The 19,292-nt window shown below is 41.2% G+C and overlaps 1 protein-coding gene across 39 annotated transcripts in view; it reads right to left on the reverse strand.

Annotated features, from left to right (window-relative positions):
* LOC139748583 (uncharacterized) overlaps positions 1–19,292 on the reverse strand; it is a 978,916-nt gene that overhangs the window by 186,616 nt on the left and 773,008 nt on the right. For all 39 annotated transcript variants that reach the window (XM_071661646.1, XM_071661679.1, XM_071661676.1 and 36 more), the window contains one exon: positions 270–1,172. In XM_071661646.1, coding sequence (XP_071517747.1) covers positions 270–1,172 — 903 coding nt within the window. The remainder of the gene's footprint in view (positions 1–269; positions 1,173–19,292) is intronic.

Below are 19,292 nucleotides of genomic sequence, written 5' to 3' on the forward strand. Positions count from 1 at the left end.
TAAATTTATATAATTATTAAACCTAAATGACTCTCAGTAGACTGTAGGAATCTTCAGGGATTCGGGATGCCTTAAAGCATTAAATCTACTCACAATATTTGTTCTGGACTATGTAGAGCAACATTGATGGACACTTTACAGCAAGCAAAAAAGAAAAGCATTCTTCACAAAGGGTTGAGGCATGAGCGTGCCATCCCTAAAACTATAATCTATTATCAATTCCACTTCTCGACACCCATACCCTTTGTGACATGCACACTAACATTTACCTTCTGGTTCATCAGTTTTTCTCTTCTCCTTGAATTTCTCTTCTAACTTCTCATCCAGCCTGCCCAGCTCCTCCCCAATTTTTTGAAGTATGACTGACTTGTCTTCTCCCATTTCCATTCCATCAACAGCTCTAGAAGTCTGCTTCTGAACCACAATATGTTCTTCTATAGTTCCATCCTCTGAAGTGGTGTATGATTTTTTCTCTGTGGTAGTAACAGCCGTGAGGGTACCTTCTGGTCTACTAACAATTTCCGTCACAGTTTTTGCATGTATTTTCTGGGGTTCATCTAATTGTGAAGTATGGATAACTTCAGGGGTTTCTGACTCTTTCATTTTTATTTCCTCTTCTAATATTTCTGTTGGTTTCTCTACCACTTTGACAACAGTTTTCTCCAATTCACTCTGCTCCATCAGCTGCTCATCCTCTTTCTCTAATTCCTTCTCTTCTGCTTCTGCCATAGTAAATGATTTCTCACTTTTTTCCAACAAAGTCTGTTGTTCTGCCTTTGGGACATCCTCCTTCTTCACCCTAATGGTCTCCTGAATAGGCTCTGAAACCACAAACTCAGTTACAAATGGCTCCATCTTTATGTCTTTGTGGGGCTCTGGAGCCAAATTTTCCTTTATGATAGACTCAACCTTGATTTCTTGGAAAGGCTCAGCAACTGTCTTTTCCTTTATGAATTCATCTAACTTTGTCCCCTCTGAAGGTTCTTTTTTAACAGCAGCTGGTGTGGTGCTTATAGTAACTGAAGAATCATCCTTTGCTTTCTCTCTTGGCACCTTCTCCTCAGTGACAACCTTCTCCTCAGTGACAACCTTCTCCTCCCCAGCGTACTTCTTCTCCTCACTCTCATAAGTTGGTGACATGTCGACTGTGCGTTCCTCTCGACTGCTCTTGTCTGGAGGTTGGCAGGAGCAGTATAAATATCATCTCATTGAATTTACAATAACATTTTGTGGAAGAAAATTTATAATCTAGATCACATCCTACCTATAATGTGAGATGGTTTTCGAAGCTTAGTAAAATGTGCATTCTGCATCAACAGGAACAGTTATGACAGTCATAAACAAATGGAAACCTATCACAACTTATAAGAAATTTTTGTAGCTTTTAAAGCAGTCATACAATTTTTTGACAGATACAATTCAGGCATTCTCTTAAATCTACTGTAAAATCAAAATATGAAAATGCAGTGAACTATATCTATGAGAGGTGCTTTTGGTGATTTTGTGACAAAGCTTGTATAATCTTTAATATCTTTGATCACATAACCTGCTTTGAAAATAATCAAACATACACTGCATTTTAAATACCAAGGCAAAAACTAGAACATGTGCTAACACACTTATATAAACAAAACAATAAATTATGTTGTATAAAATGTGCCTATGTCCTTATGAGTCAGTCAATAAACATACTACAGTCATTCAAAACAAACTCATATCTTACCACTAACTGACCCCTTTGACCATTTAGCAAATACCAATATATATTACAATATATTAATAAGAAATGGGGTGACTGTATTGGTGACTGGTTGGTAAGATTATTTAATGTATGGATGTCTCATGGTGAGGTGCCTGAGGATTGGCGGAATACTTGCATAGTGCCACTGTACAAAGGCAAAGGGGATAAAAGTGAGTGCTCAAATTACAGAGGTATACGTCTGTTGAGCATTCCTGGGAAATTATATGGGAGAGTATTGATTGAGAGGGTGAAGGCATGTACAGAGCATCAGATTGGGGAAGAGCAGTGTGGTTTCAGAAGTGGTAGAGGATGTGTGGATCAGGTGTATGCTTTGAAGTATATATGTGAGAAATACTTAGAAAAGCAAATGGATTTGTATGTAGCATTTATGGATCTGGAGAAGGCATATGATAGAGTTGAAAGAGATGCTCTGTGGAAGGTATTAAGAATATATGGTGTGGGAGGCAAGTTGTTAGAAGCAGTGAAAAGTTTTTATCGAGGATGTAAGGCATGTGTGCGTGTAGGAAGAGAGGAAAGTGATTGGTTCTCAGTGAAAGTTGGTTTGTGGCAGGAGTGCGTGATGTCTCCATGGTTGTTTAATTTGTTTATGGATGGGGTTGTTAGGGAGGTGAATGCAAGAGTTTTGGAAGAGGGGCAAGTATGCAGTCTGTTGTGGATGAGAGAGCTTGGGAAGTGAGTCAGTTGTTGTTCCCTGATGATACAGTGCTGGTGGCTGATTCATGTGAGAAACTGCAGAAGCTGGTGACTGAGTTTGGCAAAATGTGTGAAAGAAGAAAGTTGAGAGTAAATGTGAATAAAAGCAAGGTTATTAGGTACAGTAGGGTTGAGCGACAAGTCAATTGGGAGGTAAGTTTGAATGGAGAAAAACTGGAGGAAGTGAAGTGTTTTAGATATCTGGGAGTTGATTTGGCAGCGGATGGAACCATGGAAGTGGAAGTGAATCATAGGGTGGGGAAGGGGGTGAAAGTTCTGGGAACATTGAAGACTGTGTGGAAGTCGAGAACATTATCTCAGAAAGCAAAAATGGGTATGTTTGAAGGAATAGTGGTTCCAACAATGATATATGGTTGTGAGGCATGGGCTATAGATAGAGTTGGGCAGAGGAGGGTGGATGTGCTGGAAATGAGATGTTTGAGGACAACATGTGGTGTGAGGTGGTTTGATCGAGTAAGTAATGAAAGGGTAAGAGAGATGTGTGGTGGTAAAAAGAGTGGGGTTGAGAGAGCAGAAGAGGGTGTTCTGAAATGGTTTGGTCAAATGGAGAGAATGAGTGAGGAAAGATTGACAAAGAGGATATATGTGTCAGAGGTGGAGGGAACGAGAAGTGGGAGACCAAATTGGAGGTGGAAAGATGGAGTGAAAAGGATTTTAAGTGATCGGGGCCTGAACATGCAGAAAGGTGAAAGGCGTGCAAGGAATAGAGTGAACTGGAATGATATGGTATACCAGGATCGACGTGCTGTCAATGGATTGAACCAGGGCATGTGAAGCGTCTGTGGAATGTTCTACGGGGCCTGGATGTGGAAAGGGAGCTTTGGTTTCTGTGCATTATACATGACAGCTAGAGACTGAGTGTGAACAAATGTGGCCCTTTTTGTCTTTTCCTAGCGCTACCTCGCGCACATGTGGGGGGAGGGGGTTGTTATTTCATGTGTGGCGGGGTGGTGATGGGAATGAATAAGGGCAGAGAGTATGAATAATGCACATGTGTATATATGTATATGTCTGTGTGTGTATATATATGTATACGTTGAGATTTATAGGTATGTATATGTGCGTGTGTGGACTTGTATGTATATATGGGTGGGTTGAGCCATTCTTTCATGTTTCCTTGTGCTACCTCGCTAACGTGGGAGACAGCGACAAAGTATAATAAATAAATAAAAATATATTACAATGAACCAACTAAAAAAAATCCTTTGATCATATCTACAAAAGAAATCAAATCATAACAGCAACACAAAAAACACTCAGATAGATAGAGACATGATATATTCCCTGCCCTGTTGCCAGAGTTCCACCAAAGGAAAATAATCAAGGAGACCAACTGTCTGCTACAAAATAGTAGAATAGCATTCAAATTTGAGGATAAGGGAAAATTCAGCAAGCTGTTTACATCATACATAAGGCCAAAACTATATATGCTTCTCAAGTTTGATCAACGTACCAAGAAAAGCACAAGTAACTTAACAGAAAAGTTCCAGAGGAAAGCAACAAATATGGTATCAAAATTATGAGGCCTGAGTAGCAAAGAAGGCTGAGGCTTTATATTTGCCTATCTTGGAAGAAGGAAGAGTTAGGGGTACCCTGATTACAACCTTCATCTTTTTAAAATATCAATGATATAGACTTTAAACAGTTCAAGAGATGTAGGAACAAAACCAGATAGCATAACATGAAATTATATGAGAAAATTGACCAAAAAATGTGAAGTAATACTTTTATAAAATGAGAGTGGCAGACAAATGGAATGAAATGACTGAAGACATGGACAATGCAGAGAGTATACAGAAATTTAAGATGTATGAGAAAGAACTTTCAAGAGACAGAGCCCCAGGAGTGTAAAACTCTCTCCCCATGTAGTATAAGCAGGTAATTACACACAGACACAGATAAACAAACACATACATACAGGTAAACATAAAAACAAACATATAGTAGTTTTTAAGAACTTATGATGAAACTGGGAAGGAAGAGAGGAGACATAACTTCAAATTCTACCATTTCCTATCAGTCTGACAAGGTGGATATTGATAAAATGTCAGATAAGAAAACAAATGTTACATTTTCTTTGAAGGGGTGGGAGATTCTTCAGAGATAAAAAAGTGGTAAATTAATGGAACCCATTACGTGAAGTAACACAGATTGAAAAAAAGTTAAACTATTTAAAAGGCTATACAATCCTTAAGAAGCTAAAGCAATTGAAGCCTCTGGGCACATAACTCCCTACTTATATAATAAGCAAATAGGTAATTACAAACAAATACAGTTGCAAAATACCCAGCTGTTACCAGAACATGATGTAAACTATCTGTTGGTTACTTGCATGGATGAAAAAATGTACAAATTTGATCTCCCTAACTAAAGAAACATATATATCTCAAAGTTCAATGATGTAGGCATGTTGAATAGGGCAATGGATCTCTTGTGGAATTTGTTACAACATACACACACATATACATATGTATCTTCATACTTGTTCACCACTTCCTGCATTAGCAAGTAATTTTCAGGAACTGAAGAAAGGCTGCATTTGCTCAAATCAATTCTCAAACATATAATTTCTAACATATCAACCCTCCTCCATACAGAAAGAGGGGCAAGTATGAAGTCTGTTGGGGATGAGAGAGCTTGGGAAGTGAGTCAGTCGTTGTTCGCTGATGATACAGCGCTGGTGGCTGATTCATGTGAGAAACTGCAGAAGCTGGTGACTGAGTTTGGTAAAGTGTGTGAAAGAAGAAAGTTAAGAGTAAATGTGAATAAGAGCAAGGTTATTAGGTACAGTAGGGTTGAAGGTCAAGTCAATTGGGAGGTGAGTTTGAATGGAGAAAAACTGGAGGAAGTGAAGTGTTTTAGATATCTGGGAGTGGATCTGGCAGCGGATGGTACCATGGAAGCGGAAGTGAATCATAGGGTGGGGGAGGGGGCAAAAATTCTGGGAGCCTTGAAGAATGTGTGGAAGTCGAGAACATTATCTCGGAAAGCAAAAATGGGTATGTTTGAAGGAATAGTGGTTCCAACAATGTTGTATGGTTGCGAGGCGTGGGCTATGGATAGAGTTGTGCGCAGGAGGATGGATGTGCTGGAAATGAGATGTTTAAGGACAATGTGTGGTGTGAGGTGGTTTGATCGAGTAAGTAACGTAAGGGTAAGAGAGATGTGTTGAAATAAAAAGAGTGTGGTTGAGAGAGCAGAAGAGGGTGTTTTGAAATGGTTTGGGCACATGGAGAGAATGAGTGAGGAAAGATTGACCAAGAGGATATATGTGTCAGAGGTGGAGGGAACGAGGAGAAGAGGGAGACCAAATTGGAGGTGGAAAGACGGAGTGAAAAAGATTTTGTGTGATCGGGGCCTGAACATGCAGGAGGGTGAAAGGAGGGCAAGGAATAGAGTGAATTGGAGCGATGTGGTATACCGGGGTTGACGTGCTGTCAGTGGATTGAATCAGGGCATGTGAAGCGTCTGGGGTAAACCATGGAAAGCTGTGTAGGTATGTATATTTGCGTGTGTGGACGTGTATGTATATACATGTATATGGGGGTGGGTTGGGCCATTTCTTTCGTCTGTTTCCTTGCGCTACCTCGCAAACGCGGGAGACAGCGGAAAAAAAAAAAAAATCAACCCTCCTCCATACATCCTCATCTATAGCCCATGCTTTGCATCCATACAACATCACTAGGCTACTATACCTACAAGCATACCTATTTTCACCCTCCTATGCAGCAACTGCTCTATTCACACATTCCTCATTAATCCCAGAACCTTCACCCTCTCACCCACTCTATGACCCACATCTGCTTCCATTTGCTGCCATGTTCACTCCCCATTTCTCTCCCTCACCACCCTATCCATTAACAAATTAAACAGCCATGGTGACATTATACCCCAGCCACAGACTCAACTTCACCTGGAACCACTCACCCTCCTCTCTGTTTATTCACAAAGATGCCCTACTCTGTTAATAAAAGCCCCTCACTGCTTCTAATAGCTTGTCTCCCACACCATATATTTGTAAGGCCTTCCACAAAGCATTTCTATCAACACTATCATGTGCTTTCTCCAGATTCAGAAATGCAACATACAAATCCTTCTGTATCTCTCACACACAATTCAAAGTAAACACCTTATTCACAGGTCCTCTACTACTAATGAAACCATATTGTTCTTCCCCATCTAATGCTTTGTGCATGCCAACACCCTTCCATACAACTTACTAAGAACACTTAACAATTTTATATGAAGTAATCTGAACACTCATCTATGTCCCCTCTGCCTTTGAACACTGCCAACCATCAGGCACCCTTTCACGATCCAGATGCATGGTAACCCCTTTCTTAAAAAATTCAACGGTGATATCATCTGCTCCAGCTGCCTTGCCACATTTCATCTTATTCATGGCTTTTACCACCTCTTCTCTTTTCACCAAACTACTTGCCATGGCTCACTCCACATTCCAAACACATTCAAAAATTTTTCAAAGAACTCACTTCATCTCCTCTTCATCTCATCCCTGCCTGTTTCAACTTCTCTATTTGCTTCCTTCACCAATGTCCCCATCTGTTCTCTTATTGCTCTCACTCTATTAGCCTCCATCCAAAACATTTTCTTATTCTCCCTGAAGTTTGTTGATACTCACTCATCACAACTCTCATTTGCCCTCTTTTTCAACTACTGCACTTGACCTCCCACCATTTTCTCTTGAACATCTTCCACTCGTACTCCTTCTTTGTAAGTAACACCCATAAACCACTCCTCTTTCACTGGCAACTTAACTTCGTCATCCCATTACTCACTACCCTTTCTAACCAGCCCATTTTTCACCTTTCACATACTATCCACTTTTCTCACAAATACCAGCATTGCTTCCTAAGCATCCTACCATTCCTCACACATTCCCCTAGCTTTGTCTATTCTCACTTAATCCTATGCCACACTCACTCTCTCCTGGTACCTCTTTATACATGCCGATTTTCCAAGCTCACTTACTTTCACCACCCTCCTCTCACCCAAATCATTCCCTATTTTCTGAAAACCCCTACAAATCTTCACCCTTGCCTCTACCAAGTTATGATCAGACATCCCACCAGCTGCTCCTCTCAGCACATTTACATCCAAGTCTCTCTCTTTTGTATGCTTATCAATCAGTATGCAACCCAATAATGCCTGCTCATGCTTACCATCTTTCCTACTCTATGTATGGTACTTGTGTATGTCCCTCCTTTTAAACCAGGTATTCCCAATCACTAGTCGTTTTTCAGCACTAAACTCCACAAGCTGCAAACCAAACTCATTCACATTCCCCCAATTTTCCCCTCAAATGCTACATTGGCAACTTTCACATTCAAATCACCCATAACTGATACCCGATTTCTCACATCAAAATTGCTGACACACTCACTCAGCTCCTCCCAAAACACTTCTCTCTTAATTAAACTTCTCATGCTAATAATTACCCATCTCTCCTAAACCCTGTTCGTTTTACATGCCTCAGTCTGGGACCCACTTCCTTGCACTCTTTTACACATTCCCACAACTCCTACCTCAGCATAAATGCTACCCTTTCCTTAGCTCTTGACCTCATACTAATCCTTAGCTTTGCTAAAATGACACTCCCAAATCATTCTTCCCTCTAATTTTCGAGCTTTGTTTCACTTACAGCTAGAACATCCTGGTTCCTTTCCTTACTACCTATCTTTCCCTTCTTGTCGTCGTGGTTACATCTAAACACATTCAGACACCCCATCTCAGCCTTCAAGAATGATGAGCTTGGATCCTTCTTCAGTCCTAACTTTTAAGAACTGAATTACAAAAAGGGGATGGCTTCCATATCCCCACTCCTGCCTCTCACAGTTGCCTTCTACAACATTCAGGGAAGAATTCTTTATCCCCCATCCTTCATCACTCCTCCATTGTCCATCACACATATCCCTCGAACCTTCACCTTCATGATCCAGCCACACTTGATGTGGTAGTCATACGCAGCGCAGTAGTTGGGGATATTATTATTATGTATCTTTGTTTATGCATCATAATACATAACACACTCTTAATAATGAATGAACTGGTAAGGATGCAAAATAAAGTGCTGGATCTGAATGAAAGCTAAGCAGCCAACTCATGAACAATCATCAAAAACAGTTCATATCTTTATCAATGTCACAAGATGTCACAGTGGTGTGTGTGATCTAGTATTTGCTGATAACCAAAAGGAAAATTAAACATTAGTCCCAAGTGCACTTTCGTGTAATGATCACATCGTCAGGGGAGATACATGAATGAGATGGAAGACATTGAACATGCAGTTGGTATACAAGGAAGAGACATAGCGAAGATGCCATTGATAAACAAGTGTTACCGAATGGTGGTGTTGGAGTCTGGCATCATTTTATGACAGGCATGATGTCAGTCCTGAACACCACCAATCCAAACACCATCATCCAGTAATGATCCAAACACCACCATCCAGTAATGCTTGTTTACTAATGGCATTTTAGGTACGTCTATTCCTTGTATATCAATGACTGTTCTACATCTTCTATCGCATTCTTGGTTCTTCCCTGATGATGTGAACATTACACAAAAGTGCACTTGGGAACTTATTGTGCTTCATTTTCCTTGTGTTATCAACAAATATCTATCAATGTATCATAATACCAAAAATACACTTACACAGCACATCCTGACATTGTAATGAACATAACCTACCTAAATTAATGGAAAAACAAAGAAAACAAGAATAAACAAAGAATGAATCTGTCTGTAGGTGCCAACATCAGCATCGGCTAATGAACAAGTCATTATTTTGGTTTCAACTTGACACAAAATAGATGGCAGCATCTATTGGGTGCTAATGGCTTTCACATGAAACAAAATTTACCTAACACATTCTTAAAACAAAGATAAAAATGAATAACATAAATAAATCAATATAAGAGTGGACTGGCAGAGTGAATCAGTCACTGCTGTGTCTGGGAGGTTTCAACTTAAGCACGGGCAAAAACCAAACTATCAAGGTTCCTAAGGCCATTTGCTGAGAAGGGAAATGTCAGCCAACTGCACACCATTCAAACTGTTTCTCTTACATGCAGCTGATTTTTGTAGCTTTTTGCAATGAGATGCAATGATCTGTACATTGACTTGGATTGATCATGATGGCTAAAGAATTTAAGAGTGTGAAGAAATATTCAAAATGCCTATAGAGAAAATAAATAAAAAAAAAAAGAAAGAAAGTGGAGTTAGTGCCATGGTAATATAAGAGAGTAAATGTGGTGTCTACTTTTATGGAAGAAAATAAACTGAACTACAAGCCAGAACGACTAACATGAAAGGTCTACACACAATAAGAAAAGATAATCAGAAAACAAACGTATGATAGCTGCATAAGAGAAAATAGCAAATGAGAGACAATGAATTCAAAGGATGGAAATATTATATATTTATTCATTTATTTTGCTTTGTCGCTGTCTCCCGCATTAGCGAGGTAGAGCAAGGAAACAGATGAAAGAATGGCCAAACCCACCCACATACACATGTATATATATACATACAAGTCCACGTGTATCAAAGGATGGAAATATACATATATTAAATACTTTTTCTGTTTCCCATTTTAGAAAATTAAAAAACGCAAGGAGGGGAGGATTTCTGGCCCCCCGCTCCCGTCCCCTCTAGTCGCCTTCTACGACACGCGAGGAATGCGTGGGAAGTATTCTTTCACCCCTATCCCCAGGGATAATATATATATATATCTTGTGGAGGCTAAGGTGAAGATTTGTATGGGTTTTCAGAAAAGAAGAGTGAATGTTGGGATGAAAGCCGGCAAGGCAGCAGGTTTGGATGGTATTGCAGTGGAATTTATTAAAAAAGGGGGTGACTGTATTGTTGACTGGTTGGTAAGGTTATTTAATGTATGTATGACTCATGGTGAGGTGCCTGAGGATTGGCAGAATGCGTGCATAGTGCCATTGTACAAAGGCAAAGGGAATAAGAGTGAGTGCTCAAATTACAGAGGTATAAGTTTGTTGAGTATTCCTGGTAAATTATATGGGAGGGTACTGATTGAGAGGGTGAAAGCATGTACAGAACATCAGATTGGGGAAGAGCAGTGTGGTTTCAGAAGTGGTAGAGGATGTGTGGATCAGGTGTTTGCTTTGAAGAATGTATGTGAGAAATACTTAGAAAAGCAAATGGATTTGTATGTAGCATTTATGGATCTGGAGAAGGCATATGATAGAGTTGATAGAGATGCTCTGTGGAAGGTATTAAGAATATATGGTGTGGGAGGCAAGTTGTTAGAAGCAGTGAAAAGTTTTTATCGAGGATGTAAGGCATGTGTACGTGTAGGAAGAGAGGAAAGTGATTGGTTCTCAGTGAATGTAGGTTTGCGGCAGGGGTGTGTGATGTCTCCATGGTTGTTTAATTTGTTTATGGATGGGGTTGTTAGGGAGGTAAATGCAAGAGTTTTGGAAAGAGGGGCAAGTATGAAGTCTGTTGGGGATGAGAGAGCTTGGGAAGTGAGTCAGTTGTTGTTCGCTGATGATACAGCGCTGGTGGCTGATTCATGTGAGAAACTGCAGAAGCTGGTGACTGAGTTTGGAAAAGTGTGTGGAAGAAGAAAGTTAAGAGTAAATGTGAATAAGAGCAAGGTTATTAGGTACAGTAGGGTTGATGGTCAAGTCAATTGGGAGGTGAGTTTGAATGGAGAAAAACTGGAGGAAGTGAAGTGTTTTAGATATCTGGGAGTGGATCTGGCAGTGGATGGAACCATGGAAGCGGAAGTGGATCATAGGGTGGGGGAGGGGGCGAAAATCCTGGGGGCCTTGAAGAATGCGTGGAAGTCGAGAACATTATCTCGGAAAGCAAAAATGGGTATGTTTGAAGGAATAGTGGTTCCAACAATGTTGTATGGTTGCGAGGCGTGGGCTATGGATAGAGTTGTGCGCAGGAGGATGGATGTGCTGGAAATGAGATGTTTGAGGACAATGTGTGGTGTGAGGTGGTTTGATCGAGTGAGTAACGTAAGGGTAAGAGAGATGTGTGGAAATAAAAAGAGCGTGGTTGAGAGAGCAGAAGAGGGCGTTTTGAAGTGGTTTGGGCACATGGAGAGGATGAGTGAGGAAAGATTGACCAAGAGGATATATGTGTCGGAGGTGGAGGGAACGAGGAGAAGAGGGAGACCAAATTGGAGGTGGAAAGATGGAGTGAAAAACATTTTGTGTGATCGGGGCCTGAACATGCAGGAGGGTGAAAGGAGGGCAAGGAATAGAGTGAATTGGAGCGATGTGGTATACCGGGGTTGACGTGCTGTCAGTGGATTGAAGCAAGGCATGTGAAGCGTCTGGGGTAAACCATGGAAAGCTGTGTAGGTATGTATATTTGCGTGTGTGGACGTATGTATATACATGTGTATGGGGGGGGGGTTGGGCCATTTCTTTCATCTGTTTCCTTGCGCTACCTCGCAAACGCGGGAGACAGCGACAAAGTATAATAAAAAAATATATATATATATATATATATATATATATATATATATATATATATATATATATATATATATATATATATATTTTTTTTATTATACTCTGTCGCTGTCTCCCGCGTTTGCGAGGTAGTGCAAGGAAACAGACGAAAGAAATGGCCCAACCCCCCCCATACACATGTATATACATACGTCCACACACGCAAATATACATACCTACACAGCATTCCATGGTTTACCCCAGACGCTTCACATGCCTTCCATGTGCCTAAACCACTTCAAAACGCCCTCTTCTGCTCTCTCAACCACGCTCTTTTTATTTCCACACATCTCTCTTACCCTTACGTTACTCACTCGATCAAACCACCTCACACCACACATTGTCCTCAAACATCTCATTTCCAGCACATCCATCCTCCTGCGCACAACTCTATCCATAGCCCACGCCTCGCAACCATACAACATTGTTGGAACCACTATTCCTTCAAACATACCCATTTTTGCTTTCCGAGATAATGTTCTCGACTTCCACGCATTCTTCAAGGCCCCCAGAATTTTCGTCCCCTCCTCCACCCTATGATCCACTTCCACTTCCATGGTTCCATCCACTGCCAGATCCACTCCCAGATATCTAAAACACTTCACTTCCTCCAGTTTTTCTCCATTCAACCTCACCTCCCAATTGACTTGACCCTCAACCCTACTGTACCTAATAACCTTGCTCTTATTCACATTTACTCTTAACTTTCTTCTTCCACACACTTTACCAAACTCAGTCACCAGCTTCTGCAGTTTCTCACATGAATCAGCCACCAGCGCTGTATCATCAGCGAACAACAACTGACTCACTTCCCAAGCTCTCTCATCCCCAACAGACTTCATACTTGCCCCTCTTTCCAAAACTCTTGCATTTACCTCCCTAACAACCCCATCCATAAACAAATTAAACAACCATGGAGACATCATACACATATACATATACATATATATATATATATATATATATATATATATATATATATATATACACATACATATGCACATATACACACATACACACATATACATATATATACATATGAAAAATGTAAGAAATAATTTAGAAAACTGAAACTTCTAGCTTGAAATGAAATGAAAAATGAATGTCACATAATGGTTCAACCTCTGGCTATGGAAAAGGGGAAATGTATAATTTATTTACACAAACGTCAATAGTAGTTTTCATCAATTTAACCACTGTATCATATACCGCCTGGTCCACTTCTCTTATCATGAAAACAGGAATATTGGCTTATGATGTTTCTCAATTGTCTTCATTACACAAAGTACAACCATATCTTGGATACATGAGGGTAGGTAGTTGGTCATCCGCCATAATAAAGCCTTGACAGACCAAAAATTTATCTAGACCTGAACATGCAGGAGGGTGAAAGGAGGGCAAGAAATTGAGTGAATTGGATCGATGTGGTATACCGGGGTTGACGTGCTGTCAGTGGATTGAATCAGGGCATGTGAAGCGTCTGGGGTAAACCATGGAAAGCTGTGTAGGTATGTATATTTGCGTGTGTGGACGTGCATGTATATACATGTATATGGGGGTGAGTTGGGCCATTTCTTTCGTCTGTTTCCTTGTGCTACCTCGCAAACGTGGGAGACAGCGACAAAGCAAAAAAAAATACTTTTTTCAAAGTGATAGAGATGGAAAGCAAAAAGGTGTTTTTCGTGAATGTACTGGAAAAGTTGAGGTCCAGATAAACTTTTGGTCTGTCAAGGCTTTATTATGGCGGATGACCAACTACCTACCCTCATGTATCCAAGATATGGTTGTACTTTGTGTAAGGAAGACAATTGAGAAACATCATAAGCAAATATTCCATTTTCATGAGAAGAGAAGTGGACCAAGCAGTATGATACAGTGGTTAAATTGATGAAAACTACTATTGATGTTTGTGTAAATAAATTATACATTTCCCTTTTCCATAGCCAGAGGTTGAACCATTATGTGACATTCATTTATCATTTCATTTCATGCTAGAAGTTTCAGTTTTCTAAATTATTTCTTACATTTCTTATATGTATATATATATATATATATATGTGTGTGTATGTGTGTATATGTATGAAGTCTGTTGGGGATGAGAGAGCTTGGGAAGTGAGTCAGTTGTTGTTCGCTGATGATACAGCGCTGGTGGCTGATTCATGTGAGAAACTGCAGAAGCTGGTGACTGAGTTTGGAAAAGTGTGTGGAAGAAGAAAGTTAAGAGTAAATGTGAATAAGAGCAAGGTTATTAGGTACAGTAGGGTTGAGGGTCAAGTCAATTGGGAGGTGAGTTTGAATGGAGAAAAACTGGAGGAAGTGAAGTGTTTTAGATATCTGGGAGTGGATCTGGCAGCGGATGGAACCATGGAAGCGGAAGTGGATCATAGGGTGGGGGAGGAGGCGAAAATCCTGGGGCCTTGAAGAATGTGTGGAAGTCGAGAACATTATCTCGGAAAGCAAAAATGGGTATGTTTGAAGGAATAGTGGTTCCAACAATGTTGTATGGTTGCGAGGCGTGGGCTATGGATAGAGTTGTGCGCAGGAGGATGGATGTGCTGGAAATGAGATGTTTGAGGACAATGTGTGGTGTGAGGTGGTTTGATCGAGTGAGGAACGTAAGGGTAAGACAGATGTGTGGAAATAAAAAGAGCGAGGTTGAGAGAGCAGAAGAGGGTGTTTTGAAGTGGTTTGGGCACATGGAGAGGATGAGTGAGGAAAGATTGACCAAGAGGATATATGTGTCGGAGGTGGAGGGAACAAGGAGAAGAGGGAGACCAAATTGGAGGTGGAAAGATGGAGTGAAAAAGATTTTGTGTGATCGGGGCCTGAACATGCAGGAGGGTGAAAGGAGGGCAAGGAATAGAGTGAATTGGAGCGATGTGGTATACCGGGGTTGACGTGCTGTCAGTGGATTGAATCAAGGCATGTGAAGCGTCTGGGGTAAACCATGGAAAGCTGTGTAGGTATGTATATTTGTGTGTGTGGACGTATGTATATACATGTGTATGGGGGGGGGTTGGGCCATTTCTTTCGTCTGTTTCCTTGCGCTACCTCGCAAACGTGGGAGACAGCGACAAAGTATAATAAATATAAATAAAAATAAATATATATATATATATATATATATATATATATATGTATATTATCCCTGGGGATAGGGGTGAAAGAATACTTCCCACGCATTCCTCACGTGTTGTAGAAGGCAACTAGAGGGGAAGGGAGCGGGGGGCGAGAAATCCTCCCCTCCTTGTATTTTAACTTTCTAAAAATGGGAAACAGAAGGAGTCAAGCAGGGAGTGCTCATCCTCCTCGTAGACTCAGATTGGGGTGTCTAAATGTGTGTGGTTGTAACCAAGATGTGAAAAAAGGAGAGATAGGTAGTATGTTTGAGGAAAGGAACCTGGATGTTTTGGCTCTGAGTGAAACGAAGCTCAAGGGTAAAGGGGAAGAGTGGTTTGGGAATGTCTTGGGAGTAAAGTCAGGGGTTAGTGAGAGGACAAGAGCAAGGGAAGGAGTAGCAGTACTCCTGAAACAGGAGTTGTGAGAGTATGTGATAGAATGTAAGAAAGTAAATTCTCGATTAATATGGGTAAAACTGAAAGTTGATGGAGAGAGATGGGTGATTATTGGTGCATATGCACCTGGGCATGAGAAGAAAGATCATGAGAGGCAAGTGTTTTGGGAGCAGCTGAATGAGTGTGTTAGTGGTTTTGATGCACACGACCGGGTTATAGTGATGGGTGATTTGAATGCAAAGGTGAGTAATGTGGCAGTTGAGGGAATAATTGGTATACATGGGGTGTTCAGTGTTGTAAATGGAAATGGTGAAGGCTTGTAGATTTATGTGCTGAAAAAGGACTGGTGATTGGGAATACCTGGTTTAAAAAGTGAGATATACATAAGTATACGTATGTAAGTAGGAGAGATGGCCATAGAGCATTATTGGATTACGTGTTAATTGACAGGCGCACGAGAGAGACTTTTGGATGTTAATGTGCTGAGAGGTGCAACTGGAGGGATGTCAGATCATTATCTTGTGGAGGCTAAGGTGAAGATTTGTATGGGTTTTCAGAAAAGAAGAGTGAATGTTGGGGTGAAGAGGGTGGTGAGAGTAAGTGGGCTTGGGAAGGAGACTTGTGTGAGGAAGTACCAGGAGAGACTGAGTACAGAATGGAAAAAGGTGAGAACAATGGAAGTAAGGGGAGTGGGGGAGGAATGGGATGTATTTAGGGAATCAGTGATGGAGTGCGCAAAAGATGCTTGTGGCATGAGAAGAGTGGGAGGTGGGTTGATTAGAAAGGATAGTGAGTGGTGGGATGAAGAAGTAAGATTATTAGTGAAAGAGAAGAGAGAGGCATTTGGACGATTTTTGCAGTGAAAAAATGCAATTGAGAGGGAGATGTATAAAAGAAAGAGACAGGAGGTCAAGAGAAAGGTGCAAGAGGTGAAAAAGAGGGCAAATGAGAGCTGGGGTGAGAGAGTATCATTTAATTTTAGGGAGAATAAAAAGATGTTCTGGAAGGAGGTAAATAAAGTGCGTAAGACAATGGAGCAAATGGGAACTTCAGTGAAGGGCGCTAATGGGGAGGTGATAACAAGTAGTGGTGATGTGAGGAGATGGAGTGAGTATTTTGAAGGTTTGTTGAATGTGTTTGATGATAGAGTGGCAGATATAGGGTGTTTTGGTCGAGGTGGTGTGCAAAGTGAGAGGGTTAGGGAAAATGATTTAGTAAACAGAGAAGAGGTAGTAAAAGCTTTGCGGAAGATGAAAGCTGGCAAAGCAGCAGGTTTGGATGGTATTGCAGTGGAATCTATTAAAAAAGGGGGTGACTGTATTGTTGACTGGTTGGTAAGGTTATTTAATGTATGTATGACTCATGGTGAGGTGCCTGAGGATTGGCGGAATGCGTGGATAGTGCCATTGTACAAAGGCAAAGGGGATAAGAGTGAGTGCTCAAATTACAGAGGTATAAATTTGTTGAGTATTCCTGGTAAATTATATGGGAGGGTATTGATTGAGAGGGTGAAGGCATGTACAGAGCATCAGATTGGGGAAGAGCAGTGTGGTTTCAGAAGTGGTAGAGGATGTGTGGATCAGGTGTTTGCTTTGAAGAATGTATGTGAGAAATACTTAGAAAAGCAAATGGATTTGTATGTAGCATTTATGGATCTGGAGAAGGCATATGATAGAGTTGATAGAGATGCTCTGTGGAAGGTATTAAGAATATATGGTGTGGGAGGCAAGTTGTTAGAAGCAGTGAAAAGTTTTTATCGAGGATGTAAGGCATGTGTACGTGTAGGAAGAGTGGAAAGTGACTGGTTCTCAGTGAATGTAGGTTTGCGGCAGGGGTGTGTGATGTCTCCATGGTTGTTTAATTTGTTTATGGATGGGGTTGTTAGGGAGGTGAATGCAAGAGTTTTGGAAAGAGGGGCAAGTATGAAGTCTGTTGTGGATGAGAGAGCTTGGAAAGTGAGTCAGTTGATATTCGCTGATGATACAGCGCTGGTGGCTGATTCATGTGAGAAACTGCAGAAGCTGGTGACTGAGTTTGGTAAAGTGTGTGAAAGAAGAAAGTTAAGAGTAACTGTGAATAAGAGCAAGGTTATTAGGTACAGTAGGGTTGAGGGTCAAGTCAATTGGGAGGTAAGTTTGAATGGAGAAAAACTGGAGGAAGTAAAGTGTTTTAGATATCTGGGAGTGGATCTGGCAGCGGATGGAACCATGGAAGCGGAAGTGAATCATAGGGTGGGGGAGGGGGCGAAAATTCTGGGAGCCTTGAAGAATGTGTGGAAGTCGAGAACATTATCTCGGAAAGCAAAAATGGGTATGTTTGAAGGAATAGTGGTTCCAACAATGTTGTATGGTTGCAAGGCGTGGGCTATGAATAGAGTTGTGCGCAGGAGGGTGGATGTGCTGGAAATGAGATGTTTGAGGACAATGTGTGGTGTGAGGTGGTTTGATCGAGTAAGTAATGTAAGGGTAAGAGAGATGTGTGGAAATAAAAAGAGTGTGGTTGAGAGAGCAGAAGAGGGTGTTTTGAAATGGTTTGGGCACATGGAGAGAATGAGTGAGGAAAGATTGACCAAGAGGATATATGTGTCGGAGGTGGAGGGAACAAGGAGAAGTGGGAGACCAAACTGGAGGTGGAAAGATTGAGTGAAAAAGATTTTGAGTGATCGGGGCCTGAACATGCAGGAGGGTGAAAGGCGTGCAAGGAATAGAGTGAATTGGATTGATGTGGTATACCGGGGTTGACGTGCTGTCAGTGGATTGAATCAGGGCATGTGAAGCGTCTGGGGTAAACCATGGAAAGTTGTGTGGGGCCTGGATGTGGAAAGGGAGCTGTGGTTTCGGGCATTACTGCATGACAGCCAGAGACTGAGTGTGAACGAATGGGGAATTTGTTGTCTTTTCCTAGCGCTATCTCGCACACATGAGGGGGGAAGGGGATGGTATTCCATGTGTGGCGAGGTGGCGATGGGAATGAATAAAGGCAGACAGTGTGAATTGGGTGCATGGGTATATATGTATGTGTCTGTGTGTGTATATATATGTGTACATTGAGATGTATAGGTATGTATATTTGCGTGTGTGGACGTGTATGTATATACATTGTGTATGGGGGTGGGTTGGGCCATTTCTTTCGTCTGTTTCCTTGCGCTACCTCGCAAACGTGGGAGACAGCGACAAAGCAAAATAAAGAAGAAAGTTAAGAGTAAATGTAAATAAGAGCAAGGTTATTAGGTACAGTAGGGTTGAGGGTCAAGTCAATTGGGAGGTGAGTTTGAATGGAGAAAAACTGGAGGAAGTAAAGTGTTTTAGATATCTGGGAGTGGATCTGGCAGCGGATGGAACCATGGAAGCGGAAGTGGATCATAGAGTGGGGGAGGGGGCGAAAATTCTGGGAGCCTTGAAGAATGTGTGGAAGTTGAGAACATTATCTCGGAAAGCAAAAATGGGTATGTTTGAAGGAATAGTGGTTCCAACAATGTTGTATGGTTGCGAGGCGTGGGCTATGGATAGAGTTGTGCGCAGGAGGATGGATGTGCTGGAAATGAGATGTTTGAGGACAATGTGTGGTGTGAGGTGGTTTGATCGAGTAAGTAACGTAAGGGTAAGAGAGATGTGTGGAAATAAAAAGAGCGTGGTTGAGAGAGCAGAAGAGGGTGTTTTGAAATGGTTTGGGCACATGGAGAGAATGAGTGAGGAAAGATTGACCAAGAGGATATATGTGTCGGAGGTGGAGGGAACGAGGAGAAGAGGGAGACCAAATTGGAGGTGGAAAGATGGA

The sequence above is a fragment of the Panulirus ornatus genome, chromosome 5 (assembly GCF_036320965.1).
Source record: "Panulirus ornatus isolate Po-2019 chromosome 5, ASM3632096v1, whole genome shotgun sequence".
Lineage (NCBI taxonomy): Eukaryota > Metazoa > Arthropoda > Malacostraca > Decapoda > Palinuridae > Panulirus > Panulirus ornatus.